Source organism: Furipterus horrens, unplaced genomic scaffold, assembly GCF_987537825.1.
Source record: "Furipterus horrens unplaced genomic scaffold, mFurHor1.1.pri manual_scaffold_17, whole genome shotgun sequence".
Taxonomy (NCBI): domain Eukaryota; kingdom Metazoa; phylum Chordata; class Mammalia; order Chiroptera; family Furipteridae; genus Furipterus; species Furipterus horrens.
In genome coordinates this window covers 75770057-75785259 of record NW_028327187.1, presented here as the reverse complement: position 1 = coordinate 75785259, position 15203 = coordinate 75770057, and the positions used below count along the sequence as shown (strand labels likewise).

General features: G+C 39.5%; 1 protein-coding gene and 1 pseudogene across 1 annotated transcript in view; both read left to right on the top strand.

Moving 5' to 3' along the window:
• The window catches only part of F8 (coagulation factor VIII), a 217867-nt gene that overhangs the window by 89374 nt on the left and 113290 nt on the right, over nt 1-15203 (top strand). The window contains exon 10 of the mRNA XM_090264419.1: nt 3407-3500. Within this exon, the coding sequence (XP_090120545.1) occupies nt 3407-3500 (94 nt within the window). The remainder of the gene's footprint in view (nt 1-3406; nt 3501-15203) is intronic.
• On the top strand, nt 5-861 carry LOC149991294 (heterogeneous nuclear ribonucleoprotein A1-like; annotated as a pseudogene).

Genomic DNA, 15203 nt, shown 5'->3' with positions numbered 1-15203 from the left:
CAGACTGTGTGGTGATGAGAGATCCAAATACCAAGCGCTCCAGAGGCTTTGAGTTTGTCACGTACACCACTGTGGGGGAGGTGGATGCAGCTATGAATGCTAGGCCACACAAGGTGGACTGAAGAGTTGTGGAACCAAAGAGGGCTGTCTCAAGAGAGGATTCTCAAAGACCTGGTGCACACTTAACTGTGAAAAAGATTTTTGTCGGTGGTATTAAAGAAGACACTGAGGAACATCACCTAAGAGATTATTTTGAACAGTATGGGAAAATTGAAGTGATTGAAATCATGACTGACAGAGGCAGTGGCAAAAAGAGAGCCTTTGCTTTTGTAACCTTTGATGACCATGACTCTGTAGACATGATTGTCATTCAGAAATACCATACTGTGTAAATGGCCACAACTGTGAAGTGAGGAAAGCCCTATCTAAGCAAGAGATGGCTAGTGCTTCATCCAGCCAAAGAGGTTGAAGTGGTTCTGGAAACTTTGGAAGTGGTCGTGGAGGTGGTTTTGGTGGGAATGACAACTTTGGTCGTGGAGGAAACTTCCGTGGTCGAGGTGGCTTTGGTGGTAGCCGTGGTGGTGGTGGATATGGTGGCAGTGGGGATGGCTATAATGGATTTGGTAATGATGGAAGTAATTTTGGAGGTGGCGGAAGCTACAATGATTTTGGCAATTACAACGATCAATCTTCAAATTTTGGACCCATGAAAGGAGGAAACTTTGGAGGCAGAAGCTCTGGCCCTTATGGTGGTGGAGGCCAATACTTTGCCAAGCCACAAAACCAAGGTTGCTATGGCGGTTCCAGCAGCAGCAGTAGCTATGGCAGTGGCAGAAGGTTTTAATTACTACCAGGAAACAACGCTTAGCAATAGAGGAGAGCCAGAGAAGTGACAGGGAAGCTACAGATTACAACAGATTTGTGAACTCAGCCAAGCACAGTGGTGGCAGGGCCTAGCTGCTACAAAGAAGACATGTTTTAGACAATACTCATGTGAATGGGCAAAAAACTCGAGGACTGTATTTGTGACTAATTGTATAACAGGTTATTTTAGTTTCTGTTCTGTGGAAAGTGTAAAGCATTCCAACAAAGGGTTTTTAATGTTGTTTTTTTTTTTTCCTTTTTTCTTTTTTTGCACCCATGCTGTTGATTGCTAAATGTAATAGTCTGATCATGACGCTGAACAAATGTGTCTTTTTTAAAAAAAAAGAAAAGAAAATATGGTAAGCTACTATATTAACACATAAAAGGGCAATTGTCAATCTCAATAGTTTCAGATAAAGCATTTATCAAAATTCAACACCCATTCATAATAAAAAATCATAAGAAATGGGAATTGCAAAGGGTGTCCTTATCTGGATAAAGATCTGCAGAAAACGTATAGTTGCCATCATACTTGGTGGTGAAACTCATAAATTTTTCTGCTTAAGATCAAGACAAGACACAATTTTCAGGGAACATTAACTTTATTTAATATTTTACTAGAAATCCTAGCCAGTGTTCTTAGGAAGAAAAGGATGGGACAATGTCAAAGGGATAGAGGAGCCAACTTAAAGAGCTTCTAATGTCCTAGCTGGAAGAATTCGAGCAACAAAATAAATAAAATAGTATCGGATTATACCCCCAAAGTATAAAATAAATATTCATGAGTCTCTATTGATATACATAAATTATTGAATAAATAGATGGGGAGTACAGGCAAATCTCACATACAAAATAATTTTAAAAGTTATGTATGTCTATGATCCATTTGGGGTTAATTTTTGTGAATGGTGTACAGTCTGTAAGTAGATTCTTTTTTTTTTTTTTTTTTTTACATGTGGCTGTTTAGTTGTTCCAGAGCCATTTGTATTTTTGCTTCATTTTCTCTTTTTGTTATTTTGAATATTATATTTGTTTCAGGTGTACAGCATAGTTGTTAGACAATCATATACTTTACAAACTGTTCGCCCTGATAATTTTAGTATCCATCTGGCACCATATAGTTATCACAATATTATTGTCTATATTCCCTATGCTGTATTTTACATCCTGTGACTATTTTGTAACTTCTTACTCCCTTCACATTTTTGACCCATGTCCGCACCCTTTTCTCCTTTTTTCTTGTCTGTTTTTCCTTTTCAAAATGTTTTCAATTATAGTTTGCAGTCTATATTATTTTGCATTAGTTTCAGGTATACATCCTATACTTTACAAAGTGTTCCCCTAATAATTCCAGTACCCAACTGGCACCATACATAATTATTACTCCTTTTTATTGTCTTCTTTTTTGTCAAAGATCAGTTGACTATGTATGTGTGACTCTTTCTGGGCTCTCTGTTCTGTTCCAGTAGGAAATTTCTTCCAATGGAAGATGCTACAATCTTATTGTATACTAGTACAAAAGAAAAGATGTTGGCATTAGATAGGAGCTGATTTTAACAGGAGAATATGGCCATATATGCATATAGATGGGTAGATTTGATGGTAGGAATATGAGGAATATCTATTCTGAATACTTCTCTTCTCAGTGAAAAAAGACTGAGAGGGAGAATCAAGAAGCAAATAGTCAGCTAAGTAGGTGAGAGGGTGAATTTCTAGGAAAACATAATAAGATGGCTAGGTAACTTCAGTGCCCATTTGAGATTTATGATCATGATTTTTTATTGTTGACACTACTACAGATGTCCCTCTTTGCCCCCTCCACCCAGCCCCACCCCTGCCTTCACCACATTGTTGTCTGTGCCCATGGGCTAAGCATATATGCAGAAGCTAGTTGCAGAGCTGTGTGATATTTCTCCTACACCATTTTTCTGCTTAGGTGTAGGGAAAAAAAGGCTATTTGCTGGGTTTAAAGACAAAAATGCAAGTGGAACTTGTTTTTTTATCCTCAAATCTAGAGTCTGGGATAATGTCCTCAGGGTTCTCAACTGCTATGTCTGTTATTGCTTTCCACCCATCCCCTCTTTTAAACCTCATGCAATCAGATGATGGTGACTGCCATCCTTGCTTAATGCTGTAATCAATGGTCCTCCTGGTCATGCTTGCTCATTCAGTGAGTATTTTATTACCTGCATCACTGTTTCCCTCTCCACTGTTGGAGAATTCAGTGCTCAAATGGTGGAAAAGGCTGAGGGGAATCAGTGTCCTCAGTAGACATTCAAATTTCAATTAGTGTGTGAAGGTGCAAGAAATACTTCCTGAAGCAATTGAAGTAATTTTAAAGAAATGGAAAGGGGCCTTTAGTGAGAAACCTAAGTAGCTGTCTGAGCAATTTTATGAAAAGAATAAATAATGTGAGCCTTATCTATACTCAAACCCCTGTAATGTGGATGCAAAAAAGCTTTTATTTTCTGGAGATAGGCCACGTTTTTCTTGTTGATCCTAGTTGTTAAGACTTGATCTTATAGTTCATTTATACTTTCAGATTATATTTAAGAATCAAGCAAGCCGACCATATAACATCTTCCCTCATGGAATCACTGATGTCAGTCCTTTGCACTCAGGGAGATTGCCAAAAGGTAAGTCTTACCTCAATTTTATACTTCTTTACAAAAAATATTTATTTATTTTTAAAGAGAGGGGAAGAGAGGGAGAATGAGAAGAAAAGAAACATCAATGTGTGGTTGCCTCTTGCATGTGCCCAGCTGGGGACATGGCCCACAACCCAAGCATGGGCCCTGACTGGGAATCGAATCAACAACCCTTTGATTTGCAGGCTGGCGCTCAATTCACTGAGCCACACCAGCCAAGGCTCAATTTTATGCTTCTGACTTACCTGTAGGTACAGATGAAGTCACAGTCTCAATAATAGCTAAAATTATACTGATCCTTGCCCCAGCTGTAATGTACCATATAGGCACATTTATCACCCACCATCTTTTATGCTACAATATCCAGATTATTACATCCATGTACTTTAAAATACTCACAAGAAAATGCTATATTTTTGCTTTAAATGTACATATGTAGTTTTAGAAAATTATAAAGAAAAGCATTCCTTGATATTTATCCAGCTATTTATCATTGTCAATGTTTTCTGTGCCTTGCTGGAGATCCAGATTTCCCTCTAGTATCACTTCCATTCAGATAATTTCCCTTCAGCCTAAGGAATTCTCTGTAACATTCCTTATAGTGCAGGTATGCTAGAGATGAATTCTCTTAGTTTTATTTTATGTGAAAATGTTTTTATTTTTGTCTTTACATTTAAAGGATAATTTCACTGGACATAGTATTCTGGGTGGAGAGTTTGTTTTTTCCTTTTAGCACTTTCAAAATATTATTTTACTGGCCTTTATAATAGCTAAGTCTAGATTCCCCTGTATGTCATTTTTCTCTGGCTGTGACATTCTTCATATTTATTCTGCTTGAGAGTTACTGATATTCTTGTATCTATAAATTTAGGTTTTTCACCAAATCTGAAAAGATTGTGGCCATTATGTCTTCAAATACTTTTTGCTCTGTTCTCCGTCTCCTTTATTGGGCCTCCATTTACATGTATGTATGATCTTTTGAAATTGTCCCACATGCCTTAATGCTTTGATCATGTTTTTTCTTGCTCCCTCTCTTCTGTAGATTAGATCATTTCTATTGATTTATCTTCAAGTTCACTGACCTCATACTGGAATTTCTAAGTCTCAGTATTTGTATTTGTATTTTTAATAGATAGCTAGACCTTTGTTCCCAAATGAAGTGGTAATTTGCACTCCTACTAGACATGTATGAAAATATAATCTCTCATATCCTTGATAGCCAGACAAAGATAGTCTTTTAAAATCCTGCCAATCTGGTTGGTGAAAAGTGGTGTCTCATTGCTACTTTAATTTGAATTCTTTATTTCTTGTAGAGTTGACCATCATTTCACATTTTTACTGGTCATTTGGGTTTCCTCTACCATGGCTTTCCTCTTTCTTTCTCCTTCGATAATTTTTTTCTGCTGGGTTGTTTGTCTCTATCTATCTATCTATCTATCTATCTATCATCTATCATTTATCTTCTTAGTTTATTTAATTATAGGCATTATTTTTTCTTGGTAAATATATATAAGGTCATATATTTTTTCCTCTGAATACAGGTTTTGGCTACATTCCATGCTTTTGATATCTAGTAATCTCTTTACCTTTCATTTCAGAATAGTTCACAACCTTGGTTTTTATTTGCTGTGTTGTTTGCTGTTTAAAGGTTCACGATATATTTATCTCATGGATTGTACCCTTTATCAGTTAAAATATCTTTCTTGGTTCTGTTCTATGCTCCTTAACTTGAATTCTATTTTACTAATTTTAGTATTGCCACACATCCTTAGATAGCTTATATTTTTCCATGCTATTATTTTCCCACATTTTTACTTATTTTATGTTAGAGCTGGTCCATGTAGAGCATACAAGGGTGGGAAAAAGTAAGTTTACAGTTGTAATACAAATAAATGATACAAATCATTAATAAATAATAATACAAGAATAAATTCTGTATTTCACATACTCACTACGGTAAACCTACTTTTGCCAACCCCAGTATACCTAAGTTTTGTTTTTATACCCAGTCTCCATCTTTTAATAGGGGATTTTAGCCCTATTTAATACATTTGTGTTACTAATGATATGTCTGTATATATCAGAATAATTTTATATTTTATTTACAATTATTTATTTATTTATTTTCAGAGAGAGGAGAAGGGAGGGAAAAAGAGAGGAAGCGAAACATTGATGTGTGAGAGGAACATCAACCCGTTGCCTCTCACACACCCCCAACTGGGGACCTGGCCCACAACCCAGGCATGTGCCCTGACTGGAAATCAAACTGGCAACCTTTCGATTTGCAGGCCAGTGCTCAATCCACTGAGCCACACCAGCCAGGGCTATTTACAATTATTTTATCATTTTATTTCTTTTTTAAGAAGTTTTACTTGCTATATATTTTCTTTTTAGTAGATTGGCTGTTATACATATTCTCTCTTTACTTTGGGGTGAATATTTATCAAAATAATAGGATGACTTCTGGTCAAGATGGTGGCATAGGTAAACATGGTACTCACTTCCTCTCGCAACTATGTCAAAATTACAACTAAACTACAGAACATCATTATTCAGAACTGTCTGAAATCTGGCTTAATGGAGTCCTACTACAAAGAATTAAAGAAGAAGCCACATTAAGACTGGTAGGGAAGAAAAGAGACTCAGATGATCTGGCCCCACACCCACATGTGGCTAATAAAAATCTGGAGGGATATTTCAACTGTGGAGGCCCCCTCTGAGAAGGAGTCCCAGCCCCACGCCAGACCCCTCAACCCAGGTTTCCAGTGCCAGGAAGAAAAGTCCACATAACTTATGTCTGTAAAAGCCAGTTGGGATTGAGGCTGAGGGAGACCAGAGGGTTATTGGAGTCCTAAGCAATTTCTCTTAAAGGGCCCACAGACAGACTTACTCTAGACTCACTTCTTCTGAGCTCTAGTGCAGGAACATCAGCTCAAAAGGCACCAGAGACATACAGGGAGGAACTGAATTGTAGCATTAGGGCAAGAGCTGGGAGGGGCAGGTTTCTCCCAGACAGAAGTGCTGGCAGAGACCATTGTTCCTTTGAAGAGTTCTTTCCCAACAGAGTCGGCAGATGGGCACCATAACAGAGATTCCATTAACCTGGCTCATACTGTTTGCCCCACCTTGGTGATTCCCCGAGATCCTGCCCCACCCAACATTTGTGCCTACCCAAGCAGTTTACAGGGGATTTGCCATATGAATGGCTTCAGACTTTCCTGAAATCTCTCAAACAAGCAGCAACTGGCCTTAGTATGCCCCATACCTCTCAATAAGTGGCCTCAGGCCTGCCAATGCCAACAGCTAGCCTTGATTCACAGTTTGGCCTCACTTGGACACCTCCAAGCCCAGCACAAGTAGCAACCATCTGCAGATCACTTTCTAGCTAATGCTGGATGGTCCTGGACAGAACACAGGCAGTGGATGACCTTGGCCTGCACCTCCTAGGAGGCCCCAGAGCCAGCGCACCCAGTAGACAGCTTCAGACCACATTGAAGCACAACCCAACCACCTTCACAAGTGACACACTCAATGGGCCAACTCATGGGCACCAGAGCCCTGCTTAAGTACATCCTGCTCTGTAGGGTGGGCCCCTGTACAGCTGATATTCCATCGTGGTTGGAGATTGGTAGTTGCAGCTAGCCCTTGCCACTGATCAGCTTGGAGGTAAATCCCTCCCACTGATATGCCATCAGAAATCAAGGCTCAACAACAAGAGGAGGGTGCATACAGCTTACAGAGGGGGTGCATCTTGAGGGCCCAGCTTGGGTGATCAGGGAGGCTGTGCCACTGGACCCAGCAGAAACACCTACTACATTAGGCCACTCTACCAAGCCTGGGAGATGTAGCAGCTCTACCTAATACATAGAAAAATACACAAGGAGGCTGCAATATAAGGATACAAAGAAACATGTTCCAAGTGAAAGAACAAAACTCCAGAGAAAGGAAAAAAAAAAAGTAAAGCAGTAATCTACTAGATGAAGAATTCAAAACACTGGTTATAAGGATGCTCAATGAGTGAACTTAGTGAGAAACTCAACAGCATAAAAAAAGACCAGTCAGAAATGAAGGATGCACGAACTGAAATGAAGAATAATTTCCAGAGAACCAACAGTAGAGTAGATGAAACTGAGAGTTAAATAAGTGATTTGGAATGTAAGGAATCAAAAAACACCCAATCAGGGACTTCCGGCCAAGATGGAGGCTTAGAAAGACACGCTGCATCTCCCTCCACAACTAAGAAGGAATACAACTACCTCAAAACTAGAGACAACCAGAAGTTCCAGAAAATCAAGCTATATGGAAGTCCAACAAACAAAAGATATAAAGAAGAAATACTAATCCAGACAGGTAGGAGGGGTGGAACCCAGGCGGAGAGGACGCGGTGTGGCAGCAGAGGCGGTGGTGTCGGAAGCAGCGGCAGCAGTGGTGGGCTGGCAGAAAGTGCAGTCACACGTTTTAAAAAGTGGGGAGAGACACCTGGGGAGTGCTCCCAGCACCAGACCAGACCGCACAGCTCACGGTTCCAGCGCCAGGGAAAATCAAGCCTCATTGCTTTTGACTGTGCAAACCAGTGGGGGTTGGGGCAGGGGCAGAAACTGCTGGTCTCTCAGCAGAGTCCGTTTGTTTAAAGGGCCCCACGGTCCTAGAACATCCACAGACCTACCCACCCTGGGAATGACGGCCAGGGCAACAACTAGAGGGCGCCATTCCCAGACAAATTGGGAGAAGTTCCTGGAAAAGGGGTGAGTGCTGAGCAAGCAGCATTGTTTCCTCAGACCTCTCCCTCCCACACAGCGACACAAACATGGTGAAATAGTTCGCCCTATACTGATGAATAACTAAGGCTCCGCCCCTTAAATGTAACAGGTGAGACAGCTCTACCTAAGACACAGAGGCAAACAAACACAGGAGCCTGTCAAGATGAGGAGACAGAGAAGTATGGCCCAAAAGGGGGAACAGATCAAGGTTCCAGTGGGAGAACTAAGCAATGAGGAGATAGCCAACCTATCAGATGCTACTGATAAAGATGCTCACTGGCTTGACAGATTTGCTTAAGTATGGCAGATGCATAAAAAAAGAAGTGAAGGCTACGCTAAATCAAATGAAGGAAAATCCACACAAAACCAATGGTGAGGGTAAGGAAACTGGGGTTCAAATCAATGATTTGGAACATAAGGAAGAAAAAAACAGTCAACCAGTGCAGAATGAGGAAACAAGAATTGAAAAAAAAATGAGAAGTTTAGGAACCTCTGGGACAACTTTAAACATACCAACATCCAAATCATAGGGGTGCTAGAAGGAGAAGAGGAAGAGCAAGAAATTGAAAGATTAAGTGAAAAAATATTGAAGGAAAACTTCCCAAATTTGGTGAAGGAAATAGACATACAAGCCCAGGAAGCACAGAGTCCCAAACAAGCTAGACTCAAGGAGGACCACACCAAGACACATCATAATTAAAATGCCAAAGTTTCAAGATAAAGGGAGAATCTTAAAAGCAGCAAGAGAAAAGCAGCTTTACCTACAAAGGGGTGCCTGTAAGACTGTCAGCTGATTTCTCAAAAGAAACTTGGCAGGCAAGAAGGGACCGGCAAGATGTATTCAATGTGATGAAAAGCAAGGACCTACAACCAAGATTATTCTATCCAGCAAAGCTATCATTTAGAATGGAAGGTCAGAGGAAGTGGTTCCCAAACAAGGTAAATCTAAAGGAGTTCATCATTACCAAGTCATTATTATATGAAATGTCAAAGGAACTTACTTAAGAAAATGAAGATCAAAATTATGAACATTAAAATGACAAAAAAACTCACAGCTATCAACAACTGAATCTAAAAAATAAAGAAAAAATCCAACAAAGCAAACCAGAATAGGAATAGAATCATAGGTATGGGAATCATTTGGAGGGTTATCAGCTGGGAGGGGGAGGGGGAAGAAATGGGGAAATGGTGCAGGGATTAAGAAGCATAATTGGTAGGTGCAAAATAGATAAGGGAAAGTTGAGAATAATATAGGAAAGGGTGAAGCCAAAGAACTTACATGCACAACCCCTGGACATTAACTAAGTGAGGTGGGATTGCTGGAGGGAAGGGGGGTACTGGGCACAAGGGAGCAAAGGGAAAATAATTGGGACTACTGTAATAAAATAATTAATAAAATATACTTTAAAAAAATCCAATCAGAACAGCAAAAATGACCCCAGCCCAACGCCTCTGGCAGCACCGCATAGGGTCACCAGCAGACCAGCTCAATAGCAGGGATCTACTGGGGTAAAGAAAGAAAGCCAGAGCAGTACAGAGGCCTGGAAACTGCGCTCCTGCCATAGGTGCCCTTTATAGAGAAATCTGGGAGGGATTCAGTAAGAAGACATGGACATGGAGGCTGTGCTGGCCTCCTCCTGGGACCAACCTGGAATTTTGGCTTCATTGTTGAGAAATCATCTGGATTACCAACTCGACACTGGCTGGAGTTTAACCTTGTAGCTACGGGTGGGTGGAGGAGGCCGCTTCATAGTGACCTGTCGGGTGTGGATAGTGGAGGAGACGCAGGTGGGAGTCCCACAAGTGCTGGTTTGGCTCCCATAGGAAGCAGCTTGGTGTGCAGAGAGATTTTACAGTGCCCAGAAGATTCCACCTGAGAGGATTGGGGGCTGAAACTCAGGCTGGGCCTGCTGGCAGTGCCGAGAGTAAGCCAGGTGAGGTCTGGCTCTAAAATGTGTAAAGCAACATTTTTTGTTTGTTTGTTTGTTTGATTTTGCTGACTGGGGAGGAATAGCCGGAAGCATGACAAGATTCTGGAGGGGAGGGTGCAGAGGATTGCATTCATGCGCACTTGCCCAGGGCACCAGCAAAGTGGACTAGAGATGCTTGGGGAGAATTTGGGGGGTGGAGGTGTCAGGGAGTGAGAGCTGGGGGAGCAGAGGACAGGACCCCAGTGCAGACTAATCCCCAGTGCTGCAAGAGAAATTGTTTAAGCAGATCACTCCCCTCCAAGTGGCAATGTCTGGAGGGGAAGCAATAGCCCCACCCAAATGAATTACTCAGCTCTGCCCCATGGTGCTTCAGCCTGACTGCATGTTACAGAGTGACTATAGTAAAAACCAAAAGACAGACACAGGCAGCAGAACACTGATAGTCGTGATCAGGCTGCATAGATCCAGACTGGGACATGATCTGACATCAACAGTAGAGGATCCAGAAGGAGAAGAAAATGGAAAAATCCAGATACTACAGAGACAAATTCCACTGTGATCTTCTACAGGAGTTATTTGTCTCCTGCATATCCTTTTAACAGTCATTTCTTGTCCTCCCAGTCTATGCATTATAAATAACTAGTCTTTATTTTATAGTTTATTTAAAATCTCATATTTTGCTCCTCTCTTTTCTCATTCAATATTACCATCTGACTTCCTCTTCTTATTTTTGTTTTAAATTCTATCTTCTCTCTTGCTATGACCATTTCCAATCTGCAATCATTATTTCTCACCTATCCAACCTCTCCATACCATTTTTCTTGTCATTAGTCACCTCACTTTTTTTTCCCCATCACAAAATACAGTACACTTATTCTCTCTCCACCTTGATCAATATATGCCCATTGAGTGGGATATGGTGGTAGTTATGACATTCCTGAAAGTTTATTCATAAATATTCCCTATTCTGGTATTTCAAATCTCAAATCTTATCATCCCCACTACCTTCCTCCAGCCCTTTCCTTCCTTCTTTCATTTGAAATTTGAATTTTTCCCTCTCTCAGCCTTGTTTTCATTCCTCACTCTTAGTATTACTTCTCCCTCTACCATCTCAAAATCACTTCCCTTTCCTCCAGACATCTCTTAAGCTTCTCTTTCTTTTTTATCTCTTACTCCTATCCCACCTATATTAATCTTAACTCATAGTTTGTTGATAATACTGTGGTGAAACATTTTCTTTAATTTGGTGCCTATTTTTCCCTCTTATTCATCTTCCTTATTTTTGTGTGTGTTTGTTCTCTCACACACTATATAGATATATATTTTTTATAACTTCCACTTAAACTTAATACTATATATTTCCCCTCTCTTAATTCATTCTGCCTCCTTTCTCCCTTTTTTATATATGATATAAATTTTACATTCTTTCTCTCATTGTCTTGTCCCTACTTGCTACTATTATTGCTCCTCCTCATCCCCTCTCAGAAATCATTTTCTTTCAGTTAGTCAGCTCTTATTTGTTTTTCCTTTCTTAAAATAGCCTTAATCTCTTTACATCCTTATTAATACTGGCTTATTTGCAGTTGATATGGAGATTGAGGGTGGCAGATATCTTTCTGGGTGTGGGATTCTAGCCTGGGCTGGTGGTTTTGTTTTAGCAGCAGCTCAACAACAGTTTACAAGACAAGGTGGGTGGAGTGACTCTCAGTCAGATAGCTCGAGAGAAGGACCCACCAAAGAGCAACACAAAAACAACTAAAACCAAAATACTACCAGACAGCTCAAATAAATGGCATAAAGGGCATTCCAAGAGCATCAAGTTCAGGAGATCAAGGAGTTTGCACCACTGAATCCCACAGGACTCCTACCACAGAAGATCACACCATGAAAGCAAGAAGTCAAAGCAGATCAATCTAAGAAGCAGAAACTAACAAGAAGAGCCACCTAAAAAGGGGAGACAAAGGAACAACACCCCATCAAAAGAAAAGGAGGAATTCACAGAAGGAGTAGTAAATGAAATAGAGGCAAACAAACTATCAGACATGGAATTCAAAATAATGGTAATAAGGAAGCTCAATGAACTGAACAAACTCCGAGAAAACTACAACGAACTCCAGGGGAACTGCAAAGAACCCAGGGAAGCTACAAGGAACTTACTGAGAACTACACCAGCATTAAAAAGGACACAGAAACTATCAATAATAGCCAGGAAGAAATGAAGAGTGTGATTTCTGAACCGAAGAACACAGTAGAAGGAATCAAAAGTAGGCTAGATGAAGCAGAGGATTGGATCAGTGAGCTAGAGGACAACATAGAAAAAAATTCCCAGACAGTGCAACAAAATGAAAAAAGACTAAAAAAGAATAAAGAGGGCATAAGAGAGCTGCAAAACAGCATGAAACATAATAATATCTGGGCCACAGGGATACCAAAAGAAGAAGAGGAGCAAGGGATAGAAAATCTGATTGAAAAAGTAATGACAGAAAACTTCCCAAACATGAGGAGAGAAAAAGTCTCACAAGTACAGGAAGCACAGAGGATCTTAATGAAGGTGAACCCAAACAGGTACACTCCAAGACACATCATAAATGGCAACATTCAAAGACAAAGAGAGAATCCTAAAGGCAGCAAGAGAGAAACAACAAATAACACACAAGGGAGTTCTGATAAGGCTATCAGCTTATATCTCAACAGAAACACTACAACCCAGAAGGGAATGGCAAAAAATATTTCAAGCAATGAAAAACAAAGGCCTACAACCAAGAATACTCTACCCAGCAAGACTTTCTTTCAAAATGAAAGCTGAAATAAAAAGTTTCCCGACAAAGGATGACTAAAAGAATATATCACCAACCCAGCATTGCAAGAGATCCTAAAGGGAATGCTTTAAGAAGAAGAAGAGAGAGAGGAACAGAGATACAAGGGGGAAAAATCACAATGAATAAGTACCTATCAATAATAACCTTAAATGTAAATGGTTTAAATGCTCCAATCAAAAGACATAGGGTAGCTGAGTGAATAAGAAAACATGACCCACGTATATGCTGCCTAAAAGAGACCCATCTCAGAACAAAGATCTACACAGACTGAAAGTGAAGGGATGGAAAAAAACATTTAAAGTAAACGAGCATAAAAAAAAAAAAAAACCTGGGGTAGCAATACTTATATCAGACAAAACAGATTTCACAATAAAGGCCATAAAAAGAGACAAAGAAGGACATTTTGTAATACTTATGAAAACAGTCCATGAAAAGATATAATCCTTGTAAACATATATGCACCCAACATAGGAGCACCCAAATATATAAGGAAAATCTTGAAGGACTTCAAGAAGGATACCGACAGCAACACACTCATAGTAGGGGACTTTAACACCTCATTGTCAAAAAACGGACAGATCTTCTAAACAAAGAAACACCATGGATATTGAGGCATTGAAGAACACTCTAGATCAAATTGACTTAATTGATATATACAAAACCTTACACCCAAAAGAAACAAAATGGACATTTTTTTCAAGTGCACATGGAACATTTCCAAAGATAGACCACATTGTGAGACACAAAACAAACCTCAACAAATTCAAGAAAACTGAAATCATATCAAGCATCTTCTCAGATCACAACAGTTTGAAACTGGAAACCAACCTCAGAAAAAAACTCAAAAGACATCAAACTCATGGAGACTTAATAACATGCTATTAAATAATGAATAGGTTAACAATGACATCAAGGAAAAAATCAAAAAGTTTCTGGAAGCAAATTATAATAAACACACAACTGCCCAAAACCTATGGGACACAACAAAGGCAGTCCTGAGAGGTAAGTTCATAGCAATACAGGCCTACCTAAAAAGGACAGAAGAATCTCAAATAAAAAATCTAACCCTACAGCTATAAGAACTAGAGGAACAAAAACAAACAAAGCCTAGAGAAACTACAAGGAAGAAAATAATTAAGATCAAAGCAAAATTAAATGACATAGAGACTAAAAGAACAATTCAAAGGATCAATAAATCCAGAAGCTGGTTCTTTGAAAAGATAAACAAAATCGACAAGCCTTTTACCAGACTCATCAAGCAAAAAAGAGGGAGGACCTAAATAAATAAAATCACAACCGATACCACAAAAATACAAAAGATTGCAAGAAATTACTATGAACAAGGATTGGCAAGAAATATTCAGTCATGAAAAGCCAGGACCTACCGCTAAGATTTCTCTAGTCAGCAAAGCTATCATTTAGAATGCAAGGACAGATAAAGAGCTTCCCAGACAAGAGAAGTATAAAGGAGTTCATCATCACCAAACTATTATTATATTAAGTGTCGAAGGGACTTATTTAAGAAAAAGGAGATCAAAACTTTGAACAATGAAATGACAGCAAATACATATCTATCAACAACTGAATCTGAAAAACATACTAAGCAAAGAGGAACAGAGAATCATGGATATGGAGAGCATTTTGATAGTTGCCAGATCGGAAGGGATGTGGGGGAATAGGTGAAGAAATGAGTGGATTAAGAATTATAAATGGGTAGTTACAGAATAGCCATGAGAGTGTAAAGAATAGTATAGGAAATGGAGTAGCCAAAGAACCTATACACATGACCACAGACATGAACAATGGTGTGGGGATTGCCTGAGAGAGTGGGGGTGCTAGGTGGAGGGGGGCAAAGGGGGGAAATTGGGACAACTGTAATAGCATAATCAATAAAACATAATTTAAAAAATAAAAAGAGAGAGTACTCAAAAGCAGAATCTATTAAGCAAGTCTATTGGCCCTTTCCTGTAATACCTGTCCACTTTCACTCTCAGCTACTGGAAGAAGGAAGAGAAAAGGCTGAGAAATACTGAAAGAACATACCATACCATTCTTTCCATAGGTGTCATATCCATAGGTCAGGCTTAACCTAATAGGGACGTGGGAGAGCTTAGAATGGATATAAAATAAAATTTTTTATTTAGACTGGGTCTTCACATATTACACATACCCAAAAGTGAG